General features: G+C 41.6%; 1 protein-coding gene and 5 non-coding genes across 6 annotated transcripts in view; 1 reads left to right on the top strand and 5 right to left on the bottom strand.

The window, feature by feature from the left end:
- The window catches only part of LOC101469035 (contactin-associated protein-like 4), a 163,359-nt gene that overhangs the window by 90,592 nt on the left and 59,484 nt on the right, over positions 1-13,283 (top strand). The window contains exon 10 of the mRNA XM_004565554.4: positions 3,534-3,705. Within this exon, the coding sequence (XP_004565611.2) occupies positions 3,534-3,705 (172 nt within the window). The remainder of the gene's footprint in view (positions 1-3,533; positions 3,706-13,283) is intronic.
- On the bottom strand, positions 5,793-5,875 carry trnal-uaa (transfer RNA leucine (anticodon UAA)). The gene has a single exon. It is a non-coding gene; the product is annotated as a tRNA-Leu (tRNA).
- On the bottom strand, positions 6,303-6,385 carry trnal-uaa (transfer RNA leucine (anticodon UAA)). The gene has a single exon. It is a non-coding gene; the product is annotated as a tRNA-Leu (tRNA).
- trnal-uaa (transfer RNA leucine (anticodon UAA)) lies at positions 10,922-11,004 on the bottom strand. Its single transcript has one exon. It is a non-coding gene; the product is annotated as a tRNA-Leu (tRNA).
- Positions 11,299-11,381, bottom strand: trnal-uaa (transfer RNA leucine (anticodon UAA)). The gene has a single exon. It is a non-coding gene; the product is annotated as a tRNA-Leu (tRNA).
- trnal-uaa (transfer RNA leucine (anticodon UAA)) lies at positions 12,481-12,563 on the bottom strand. Its single transcript has one exon. It is a non-coding gene; the product is annotated as a tRNA-Leu (tRNA).

The following is a 13,283-nucleotide window of genomic DNA, read 5'->3' as shown; positions in this document are numbered from 1 at the left end:
AGTCTGAGGTGTAAACTGGTGGCATCAGATGGACCAAAATGTAACGTCCCAGAAGTGCTCTATTGCAGCGGTTCCCAACCTTTTTTACGCCACGGAGTGGTTTAATGTCAGACAACATTTTCACGGACCGGCCTGTAAGGTGTCACGGATAAATACGACAAAATAAAAAGATACGACCAAGATAAAAACTGTGGTATTATGTAAATATAATAATAAATGCAAATTCACTGTGTAATTGTGTAACTTTATTAGCAGCGTCCTCCTGAAATGCACCAACAACATTGAGAGTAACATCCTCCCCCTCTCCCCCTTAATGCTCTCTGGTCGCTATGATAAAACGTAAATATTTCTTTCAAAATAAGACACACAACTACAACACGGGAAAAGACCCAGGGAAACCGAGTTATTGATAAAAACCCTGAAAACCATAAATTTCACACCCGAGCCTCAACTCTCATGGACCGGTACCAAATGACTCCCAGGGGTTGGGAGTGAATAACTGGAATTGGCACTCAGTGGTATCCTCCCCGAACTGCCTGCATACTGTCACCACATGAGGCGTTGTGGTGCACCAGGAGGAACCCTGGACCTATTGCACCAACATACTAGGGTCTGACAGTGGGTCTAAGGCAACAACATCCTGATACCTAATGGCAGTCAAGGTGCTGTTACCTAATTTTTAGAGGTCTCAGCTTCTTCAAGAAGCTCAACAGGACAAGACTGAGCTGTACATCTGCATCTAAAGGATGAAGGTCACTCTTTCGAGGATGCCAGCGACCATCTTTGAACAGAGGGGGTCGCTTACAACTGTCTGCCATCTATAATCCAGTTTTGAGATCCCTTCCCAGACGCCTTAACGCTCACTCACATTTTGAGTCATTTGATCTCAGTAAGTCACATGACTGGGTGAGGCAAGGTCTCACAATGGGTTCACCTGAAACCTTGGCTGATAGTGACCCACACCTGTTTTCACACCTTGGCTGGTGAGATTCGGCGGAGGATCAATAGTAGGTCCATGAACATTATAGGGTCACTCCCAATAAGGCTTAAAAATCTGGGACTAAAATCCATCAATTGGTCTTAGAACTGAAGAAGCTTCTCGCATGAGAGGTGAAACGTCTTCAAGAAACTTAAACTAGTCCAGATGCTTTTCTTTCCAAGCTCCTGTATCCAACAAGGGTCCCTAGGCTAGACCCCCCCATGCTATCCAAGCCTACCTCAGACATGAGCGAAAGACAGAAAACTGAAACCATACCAGCTTGGATGTTGCCCGGATGTTGAAGAACCAGGACACACTGATGAGAAGTAGGCTACTAGAACAAGAAGGCGCAAGTGGGCTATTGATATAGATATACACACACTTACAAGGATGGATGCTCATACTAAACATGGCTCAGTTTCAAATGCTGAGGTCAGCACATGTGCAAGTACACCCTACATGCCAAAAACTCATGCAGGCTTTAGACTGGTCCACATTCTCATTTCAGTGAGAGGTTGGATATCCCTAATATGGTCATCTCTGGCACACAACAGTTCCACCCATCTGTTGTTCAGATTTTCAGTTAACGAGGGGAAGTCAGTCAGATTAAGTTGGCTTAAAGGCAGAGGATTAAACAGCTTGTTCCAATACAGTTTAAAAGAGCATAGCTATGTTTATATAGAAGATGTGATATTGTATGTATGTGTATATTGCATCATACAGTTAGTGTACTCTTTCTCTCATCTTGCTTTTGTCTCTCTTTACTCTGTCCTTGCCTCATGCTGCAATCCACTTCATTCTCTTTCTTTTTTCTCCCTCCCTTTCCCCCTTTTGTTCATACTTCACTGCCTCCCTCGCTGCCTAAAAATCTCATCTCCTTTGTTTTCCCTCTGCTCAGCAATATTGTAGTCTAGCATTGTGTTTAACAGCTTTAGGCTTTTTTATCATCCTGCAAGTGCACTCTCGCACATTTACACATTTACTCGCGCTAGCTGCAGTAAGTGGACAACAACAAAAAAGATGACCTGTTTTCATATGATTTAAAGATAGATATGAAGCAATAAAATAGCCAATTAAAAGGTGCAAATGATCCCCGTAAGACTAATCATCAGTATTATGAACGCTATTAACTGCATGAGAAGACCAGGTCATCCTCACCAGTGTTCCCCTGGTACTCAAACTGTAATGGTTCTAGTGCATGTTGGAGTTGTGGTCTCATGGGGCTCACACTCCCCATATCATATCTCTGTTATTTGAGAAGTGAGAGGAATTGCTCTGTAGTGATTAATCATCATTAGCTGCCCTGCCTTACTGGCATAAGACATGATGTTTTCCTCCTGCACCAATGACTTAGGCTGAAGATAGCACAGGCAGGCTCCACCGGCTTTGACACACGGTCTTTAAGTGCCAGAGTACCGGGCACCACGGTCTTCCGCCTTCCCTGAATTCTGCCTCCTGAGCTCAGCTCTCACCCAATCCACTGTAAAGAAGAGCTGAGGAGAAGCTGGTGTAGAAGGTGCTTAGTGAGGGTGGTGATGGCGAAGAAGCTGGACTGGCAGAGGTTGGCGGGAGCAACTGGTCAAATCCGTTTGCAGAGCATCTTAAACGGCTGATTTCTCTTCTGCTTGAAGCCAGTAATGATATTCATTCCTCTCTACACCTCTTTGATGTTATTGCACTGCAATTTCCTGTCGAACTTCCTTTTAGAGTCCCCTTTTTCCTGTTTCAAACTGCTTTTCAACTCATGCTATGCCAACCTAATTTTTTTCCCAGTCACTAAACATGACAACTTCCTTTTTCTCAGTTAGGAGGCACTCGATAGTGCACACAATCCAAGGTGTGTTAAAGGGAAAGGAGTGAACTCTGGTCCACATTTGCAGGATTTTAGGCACTTAGGAGTACAAGAAAAAAGCACAAATAACAGCACCACTCTTTATGTGGTAGAAGACCTTTTACCAGAGTTTGACTTCATTTTACTCTCACTCATCATTTTACTCATGCACTGCAGTTCTGACATTTTCTAAAGGGCTTAAGGACTTACCTAAGACAGCTGTATGCAGAACAGAAGTGTTCAATGCAGATGAGATATTAACTGATCTTTAACCAGCCAGCTCTGTGGGACAAAGGGCATGTGATGTTGGATTGTGTTGATATAAGAACAGAGCAACTAATATTTGGGCACATTCACTAGCAAGTGGGTGTTATGTGCTCTGTCTCCTGTATGCACTAGTAAGGCAGCGGTATCACGTAAATTTTACAGATTATTTTCACTGGTACGAATGTGTGTGAAGCAGAGTTTTTACTGCTTTGTGCTACATGTTTTCACTTCACAAGCATGCTGTAAAGTTTTCATTTATACATTTAAAGCCAGTCTGAAAGTTCCTGCAATATACATGTAATTTTCACACCACCACTAAACTTTAAAACCAAACTACTGGTCTTGTTAACACCTTGTGCACTTGGCCTGTCCTGTTGTTTTCTTTGGAGGATAGCATAATCTCATTGGTGTTGTCTTGTCTTTTTGTTTAACTGATAAAACTTCTTTCCCATCAAGGTTGTCCTGCTGAAGAGCACAGTGAGGAATGTAGAAACCTCTTCGAGACTTTCCAGGGCTGCATGCGTCTACTCACGGTGGAGAACCAGCGAGTCGACCTGATCAAGGTGCAGCAAAGACTGCTGGGAAATTACAGCCAGCTGCAGATCGACATGTGCGGCATCATTGACAGGTCAGCACCAGCAGAAACCCATCTCACTGAGCTCAGATTAAATAATTTTATACCCTCGCTGTCATTGACACTGAGACGCACAGACACCGATGCAGAAATCCTTACCGCTGTGTTGCTTGGATAAGCATTCATGTTTAATTTAAGCCATAATGTGATGGAGTGGCTCTGTCATCGACTGCAGCATCCTGTACACATACACAAGCATGACACACATTCCCCTTAGCTAATAAAACATGCTAGTCTTTTTCCTTGACTGTCTGGGGCGTTTGTACATACATATGCACAAATAATATAGTCAGTTACAATTTGTTGGTAACTCATTGCATACTCACTCCGTCATCCCATCGAGGAGTTGTCACACATAAACCCGTAGCAGCTAATTACTTCTAAGTAATATAACAATACATTTTATTAACCCAAAAGGGTACACGGGCTTCTTGGTTTAATTTAAAATTCTCCAAAAAGCACCACGGCCACAAATATGTTCAAGGGGTCCAGTTCAGTGAATCCAATTAGCAAAGGTGAAGCGCAGCAGACAGCCCATGGCTACAGCTGCCTGAATCCGCATTCATCTGCCGATACCCTTAGCGTAAGCCTTGATAAAGTTCAAAGGGATGAATTACAGTAAAAATAATAAAATGACTGGAAACCATAATCATTGTTGTTCCACACAGTAAAGTAGACCATGTTTAATAATAGGAGTACATGTCAATTAAATAGTTTTTCTAGCTATAGAGGCGGGTTGATGAAAAATGTCTTTAATGGTACAGTAAGGGGGCGCATGTAAAAATGCCCTGCAGTAAATACATACCTGAGTTTTCAAACACATGGATTACTTTATGAAATGGTGTATTTTAATACGAATCTACATCTGTCCCTGTTCCAAACCAAGCAATATTGGTCCCTAAAGTCTAACTGAGAGTGTAAAATACAAAGTAAAAGCAGTGAGTAAAAGAAAACATAAAAAGAAAGGCAATACTTCTAAAGAGAGCAAGATCTAAAAATTGGATATTGAACATGTGTTCAGTGTTAAAGCTCTTATCGGTAGTGCACCTGCAGCTCCTCCTGCCTCTTGTATTCATTTGTTGTTCTTTTGAGTCTATTCCTGACATTCAACAAGCTGAATGGCAACCTTTGAAAACTGTCTATTCAGCCTGCTTGTAGGTGGAGTCAGTCTTGGTGTGGTTCTTTGTTTGGTTTTTGAGGGATAGCATTTTGTAACATTTGTCATCTTTCATATACAGCATTTTGGCTGCTGCCTTTCATCCTTTTTTATTATTATTTTTTGTTCGCATTATCGCTTTTAGCACCATCATTTTCTTGCTTTCTTCCATCTTTTATGAGCTAGAGAAGGAATTGAGCATCACACGTAATACACCGGGTACTTTTGCTGATCACCTGGTGTTCTCTGTGTTTGGTGCTTTGATCCTACAGGGTGTATGGATGTGATATTCAGGGAGACTCAGGGAGGGTTGAGTGAATAGCGTTTGGCACAGATTGAAATTGTTTTTCTGGTAAAATAATTTATTTCCTCCCAAGAGAGCTCAGTGTTTTGCAGCAGCCTTTGAGAAATGTTCACCCTCGGTTGGTGGGTGTGCGTGACGATGGGAACATAATGGAGCTGTAGTGAATGCAAACACAACAGTGTTCACATCTGCCAATATCATTGTACTAATGGAATAATTCAGCTTTTTGGCATCTTCAGTGGCCAAAATCCAAGAATATGAACTAATCCAAATCAGACCTGTTGAAAGAAAACCATACAATGCTACATTTTCACAAATGAACATTAATCACACACATGCTAGCGGACATATATTTTCTATTCTTGGATATAATCAGTTTGATTTTAGGTAAACTGCCATTCATTCACAAGGATGCATCTAAAAGCTGCAGGACAGTAGCTCTCAAGGACTGGAGTTGGACACCCCTCCTCTAAGGTTTAATGAGTGAATACAGCTGCTCTAACAGGGGTGGGATTTGAACCCACTGGAACTTAAGGCATCACTGTAACTTTTTGGATATAGTCACTACCTTTACTAACACCAAAGTAAATCAGAACTCCACATGGACAGCAAATTTGACTCTACCAGGAGTGGGGCTTGAACCCACGAGAGCATGTGCTCATTGGAACTTAAGTCCAACGCCTTAACCACTCGGCCATCCTGGTAGTTTCCTTGGGCAAACTACCAGGATGGCCAAGTAGATGTAAGCGCATGTTACATGTAAGCCAATCACTACAGTTTTACAATGCAAGCTAGGTATTTTTACTGGAGGCCCCAGTATCTTCATACAGCCAAAGCTAGGAAAACAGTAGTTATGAAAACTGGCTTTCCTAGACATTATAAACACTGCAAGCATTATGGAAACTTTAAAAACACTGTCTTATTTAAAACTGGTCTCAAAACAGTGTAGGAAAAATTATTGCAAAAGCTCTTTTTATAACAACCAGATGATGCTCACTATTATATGAAATCTGTATTATGCAAATGACTTCAGTTTTTCTTAGCTATGTTTTTTTTTTTTTACCAGAGAGTGCTATTGCTAGGTTTGTTACACAAGGTAAGGGTTATGTGAAGCTTCACTAAAGCACAGAATACCAGGAGTGGGGTTTGAACCCACGAGAGCATTTGCTCATTGGAACTTAAGTCCAACGCCTTAACCACTCGGCCATCCTGATTTCTATATAACTTTCCAATGCACTTGATCAAGGCATATATGAGATTGACTCTGAGGAGGGATTTTAAGTTTCTGACATGAAATCCCATCAGTCATCCACACACAAAAAAGTGAAATGTCATCCCTAAGTATGGCACTGTAACCATTCCAGTTTATCCATCCATCCATTCGCTTATCCTTCTCAGGGTCGCGGGGGGCGCTGGAGCCTATCCCAGCTGTCATAGGGCGAGAGGCGGGGTACACCCTGGACAGGTCGCCAGTCTGTCGCAGGGCCAACACACAGGGACAGACAACCATTCGCACTCACATTCACACCTAGTGACAATTTGGATTATCCAATTAACCTATCCCCACAAGCTGCATGTCTTTGGACGGTGGGAAGAAGCCAGAGTACCCGGAGGGAACCCACGCAAACACGGGGAGAATATGCAAGCTCCACACAGAAAGACCCCGGCCTGATGGTAGAATTGAACTCAGGACCTTCTTGCTGTGCGGCAACAGTGCTAACCACCGTGCCACCGTGCTGCCTCCATTCCAGTTTAGTTTCACAATAATTCAGTTTAATGTCCAATAATTAGCAATGGTTTTACTAGTGCAAGCTATGTCACCAGGATTGCTAAAAGAGGTCTAATTGTTGTAAATATTAAAGGCAAATATGGCAGGGCATACGGCAGATGCAGAAAGACATTGAGAAGTGTAAGAGTTTCCATTTTCTAAAAGTAATTTATAGTCCTCTCAGATCGGCAGAGTAAGTCATGCACAACAGAGACAATTGCCTTCTGTCTTGATGATACACTAATTACACAATGCAATGAGAGGAACGATTATCATAATTATGAATGTTCCTTTTGGCAAAAACCAGAAAACACACACTTATATATGATATGGCGTCCGTGAATACAGTTGCAGACATCAGCTACACATTTTCACCAGAGAAAGAGGATCTCCTCCAGCTGGTTTAATTAAATACCTTTCTTTTCTCACATTTATCAGATTATTTTTCATGAGAATTCAGCTCCTGCTCAGTTCTGGCTGCAGGAACAGAACAAGACAAAAAACAAAAATAACCATAGCCTCTACTGTACAATCGTACTTGTGAGATATAAAGAAAAATGGGTCACACCACACACACCTTCCATATAAAGGAGACTGCTATAGAGGTATATAGAAGCATCCATGTTTTTTATACTCAACACTTCAAACTGCAAGCAACACAATTAAAATGTTTTTTAAGCAGCTCGAGTACAACACCGTAACTACTCAGCCAGCCTGTTCACAACCTTGGAAGAGATTTCCTTGCCTACTCTTTTGTTTTTTGTTTATTTTGGTGTTTCCTTGTATGATTAAATGCAGCCCACATGTATTCATATCTAACAATACCACATACTATATATAGTACATGGAATTGTTCCCCCAGGTCATCTCTGGTGAGGTGTCTACATACCAGTGGAAGATCATATTTAGGCTTGTTCACCTAGAGCTATGAAAGATTGAGCCTGCTTTTACAGACATCAGCTGAACACGTAAAGCAAGAAAATTATCCAACTTTCAACTGACTTGAAAAGCTGTCAAAGATTCAAAAAGAACTGTTTTGTCCTCAAGAATATCTGTGATAGCTAGAGTAGGGCCTAAATCCACATGGGTACACACCCATCTGAGTCCAACATCTTAAATATTCAGGTCTCGTACAGCCTGGTGATGTACAAGACCTGATACATGTCATGCCAGCTGTTACACTGTAACAGTCCTGGCAAGGACTGTAGCTTTAAATGTAGTGAACAGGGCCGTAACAAGATGAATCACAGAAAGTTGAATCTGCTCATCTGGACATAGTTTTGTCTTTTGCATTATTGATTGTTTATGGTTCAGTGTTTACTTGACTGATATTGAATATGTACAAGTCTGTTTGTGATAAGCAAACTGATGGCTATTTTTTCTTAGATAAACTTGGTTTCAAGCTTGATTGCTCTTGTCACTGCAAGAAGAGTTGCCAAGCAACCAAGGATGTGTGATCACAACCAGGGAGTAAACTAAAACATTGCTAGAGTGTCATGACACTAACATATGTGCAGTATAGCTATTTAGAAAAAGCACAGCTTACTGAAAACCAGTAAAACTGCAGTGTGGAGGCAATTATGCCTGCAGAAGAATATTCTGTTGTTGTAAACATCTTGTTTACAACCTTATCTGAACACTGACCTGGGGCCCGTTCTTCGTACCTCGCTAAGTAAGTTAGCCGGATTTGAATGTTGACGATTTCGCGTGATCCTGGATCGTTCGGTTCTTCGAAGCACATCTGGGACTTGCTGTCATAGCAACAGAGCCGTAAGCGTAAACCTGCTCGGGAGCAGGTTTACTTTATGTAAACAGGATTAGATCGCGGCCACTCAGGTATGTCCGCTTCATTTATACGAAAGCAACAGCGATATTTTTCCACTGTTTCACCATAAATAAATATTATCAATGTAACTAAAGATAATGCAGCACTTGATCCTTTTATTGATGTCACACAGATACATACAGGTCATTTCCTAAAAAAGGGAAATGTACTATTAACATTCTATTACATGTATGTGATTATTACAGATGTCATTCATATTTCAGAGTAGTAATAGTAAATTACTTTGTGTAATCAAGATGAGAGACCACGGCTATAAAAGCGAAGGTGGATTTGGGAAGTCTGTCGCAGCCATGTCCTGTCCGTATACGCGAGCCACCCATTGCGGAAGGTGCAAGATTGATAAGGAGAGTCCTCAGAATCCAGCGTATATTGCGGGATAGACAGGATCCTTTAGCTCAGCGCGACAGTGTGCTCATAGAGAGATATCGATTTTCCCGTGAGGGTATTATTCACTTAACCAACTTGTTGACAAGGGGGTGCAGGACCTCCACCTGTCTTTTTTTGCTCTGCCCTTTTCTTGGTTGCTGTTATGAACAAACAAACAGATTATTCCAGGGTCTCTTTCCAAGAGACGAAAAGCAATATAAGTGATAAATATTACCATTCTGTAGAATATTCTTATATTTCACTTTTACTTGTTCCCATGTTCTAGTGGGTCCTGTTGTGGCTCTAATGTGTAAGGGGATATAATATAACATATTATAATATAATATAATGTAATATAATATTGGACAATATAGTGTCATATGATAGATCTACCCTACCGCCTACTGGTGTTGGCCAGAGGGGCCGATGGCGTGATATGGCAGCCTGGCTTCTGTCAGTCTGCCCCAGGGCAGCTGTGGCTACAACCGTAGCTGCTTCCACCAGTGTGTGAATGTGAGAGTGAATGAATAGTGGTATCGTAAAGCGCTTTGGGTGCCTTGAAAAGCGCTATATAAATCCACTCCATTATTATTTTTATTATTAACTTACTTACGAGTTTAATTTGTCAGCAACTTCCTGCCAGCCCTCTCTCCTTGCTTTTGCAGTCTTTGCAGTGTTCCCTTGCGTTTTAATTAAACTCTGAAACTCCTGAAATCCCTCACTCAAGAGTTCTTGCTCTGCTGCCGGAAAATACCGAGCGCGCCCCTTCGACATTTTCGCCGACCAATCAGCGGGTTGCCGATCAATGTTTCTACTATCGATGCGTAGCCCCTTTTACGACACCCAGTGATGTCACATTACTGCGTCCAGCTGTACTAATCGTCAACGGAAGGTGTGTTCGGAGAACCGGATTAGCGAGCTCACGGTTAGGGCGATGATTTGATCTTGGATGTTTCATTTGATCTTGGATGTAGTGAGCGACGTACGAAGAACGGGCCCCTGGTCCTCCATATTTACCAAAATTCAAAGAAACATCAAAATATGAAAAAAAAAAACTTATACAAAAACTAAACACATAATTAAATCAACAGGGCACTGCTTTCACTTTCACATTGTGCTGCATTCCTGTTGATTAAAATGTCACTCCAGTGATTATACCTGCATGATGGATGTGACTAAAACTCATAGCAATGTAGTCGACAGCTGTGAGATCCCTTTCTTTTTGTCAATTTGGAAAAATACTTGCCTGAGGGGACACTTTATATTTTATCTAGTATTTTGCCCCTGAAGCCTTCTTTACTCTCCGTTAATCACTTATCTTTGGCCACAAGCAACGCAATTGGCTGGTGAGTTCAGTGTGTTTTTGTAAACTTGATGCACACACAGACATGTTATACACGCACAATGAGGATTAACTATATTTGAGTTTATGCTCATGTTAGTAGCCATTACATTGTTTTCCTTGGCCTTCATGCATGTATTAAACTGCAGTTTACTGTGGTAACGTTATCCACTCAGATTAGATACCAGGGGTTGATTTTGAACTCACAAGAGCATTTGCTCATTGGATCCCACTTTGTTACAGCAAACCAAGTTTCCATTTTCTAAAAGTAATTTATAGTCATCTCAGATCTGCAGAGTAAGTCATGTGTAGCAGAAACAATTGGCTTCTGTGTTGATGATACACAAAGTAATAACAGGAACAATTACCCTAATTATAAATGTTCTTTCTGGCAAAGAACAGGGCAAATGATGTGAGTTATTTAAGTATACCAGGAGTGGGGCTCAAACCCACGAGAGCATGTGCTCATTGGAACTTAAGTCCAACGCCTTAACCACTCGGCCATCCTGGTGTCTGCTCACATACTGATAGTCTGTCACGATCGTGACCAACAAACCCAGAAATACGTAACTTTTTATCAAGTACAAAACATTTGCTTGAGAAGGTAACATATGATATCATATAGTAAAAATCACTCTGTCTAGTAGATATATATCATTAGGCCAAGGAAAGATGAAGTAATGCTTTTTGAGCTGCATTTCATTGTCTTCCTTTAACACAACACTTACTTACTAACATGCAGAAGGAAGCGCAAGTAAGTTCCCACAGATAACTTCCAGATTACCACACATGGGATTCCAAAATGTACCAGGAGAGGGGTTTGAACCCACGAGAGCATGTGCTCATTGGAACTTAAGTCCAACGCCTTAACCACTCGGCCATCCTGGTATCTGCCCCTGAGGAAAGCCAACATCACATCAAGAAGGCCCTGAGTAAATGTGGTTATCCCAGCTGGACTTTTGTTAAAGCTGGGAAGGCGCCAAAAGAAAGCGCCAGTCAATCCAGGAGAGAAGGACAACAGCTGCCTAAGCAAAAACCTGTAGTGATCCCATACGTGTCAGGAGTATCGGAACAGTTGAGATGCATTTTTTTCTAAAGAGCCACAGAGGCTCTGTGTCCCCTGACACAAACAGAGTAACATAGTGTACGCTGTTGTGCCAGGAGGATTGTCAGGATTTATATATCGGGGAAACCAAACAACCTCTGGTGAAGCAGATGGCACAACACAGAAGAGCTACCTCGTCAGGCCAGGACTCTGCAGTATATTTACACCTACAGGCCAGTGGACACTCTTTCAATGATGAGGATGTAAACATCCTGGACAGGGAGGAACGCTGGTTTGAGTGCGGAGTCAAGCAGGCCATTTACGTTAAAAGGGAAAGACCATCTCTGAATCAAGGAGGGGGCCTGAGGGTACATCTTTCGCTCTCTTGCAATACTGCGATTGCAGCCATTCCCCAACTCTCTGTGAATGGTACTCATGGCCTTTGATCAGTGGTTGTTGATCAATGGTCATGAGAATTTGCATAACTATGATGAAGGAACTGACCTCCCAGCCCATTGTTCCTTCATTGGGCTGGTTTCAGTCATTATGCAAATGTACTGTTTATAAGGTCGGGGAAACCTGCAGTCAGCTGAGAGTGAAGAAGTCACTTGGATGAGTGACGAAATGTTTCTCCTACTGAAAACGCTACGAATCAACTTTTGGAGATCCACTACAAAACATTTACTTGAGAAGGTAACATATGATATCATATAGTAAAAATCACTGTGTGTAGCAGATATATATCATTGGCCAAAAGACCTTTCTCATTGTCTTCCTTTAATATAACACAGATACTCATTAACTTGTGATTTAGTCCACCGTTACCTTCTAGTTTAATAATAATAGATTGCATTTATATAGCGCTTTTCAGGGCCTTCAAAGTGCTTTACAATTCCACTATTCATTGGTACTTTAGTTTACTACACATGTGGTACCAAATTATACCAGGAGTGGGGCTCGAACCCACGAGAGCACCTGCTCATTGGAACTTAAGTCCAACGCCTTAACCACTCGGCCATCCTGGTACATTGCCCACACGAAAATGTATTTCAATCATGTTCCACTTATACCAAGGTAAGTTATACCTTCTGCGGTGCCAGAAATTTGAATTTTGTTGCATATCTGTCTTTTAATCTAGTGCCACTCATCCAAACTACTCCTGGAAACTTTAAGCTGCACCTTGCAAAGAACAACTGTGATTGGGCTCTTTATGGTTTTAAGAGTCAGAATAACAGGTTGAACTGTCTTACAAAACCACTGAGGCCCTTCATAGAATCCATATGATGCTGACCGAATCACTAACATCTCATATTGCAGTGTGAGCTAAGTGTGAGGGCTCCTTCTTAGGATAGTGAATGTTTTAGACCATTTAAACAAAATTGCGAAAGTGATTCAGAGCGCAAAACAATTTCACACATTCATCTCCTCACAGGCTCTCAGTAATTCATATTTGTTTGCTACCCCTGAGTGCATGCACATGTAAGACGTGTATAGACTTCTCATTTCAGCAAAAGCCGCATTGAATTCGAAGCTCATCAGCAGTCAGACAAAAGCATCTATATAGATCATGTACAGTATACACTACTGACACACTGAGTCTGATTGCATCAACAGTCACGTTCCTGAAACCCTCCCTGCTACTGACTCACATGCACAAACACTCAATATACTGTGTAAAATAAAGGAATGGAGCAAAGTGGAAATGTGAATTTAAAGTAAAAGCTAAGTGGTTTATCTTCAAGGCT

Source organism: Maylandia zebra, linkage group LG18, assembly GCF_041146795.1.
Source record: "Maylandia zebra isolate NMK-2024a linkage group LG18, Mzebra_GT3a, whole genome shotgun sequence".
NCBI lineage: Eukaryota > Metazoa > Chordata > Actinopteri > Cichliformes > Cichlidae > Maylandia > Maylandia zebra.
This window is presented reverse-complemented; position numbering and strand designations above follow the sequence as displayed.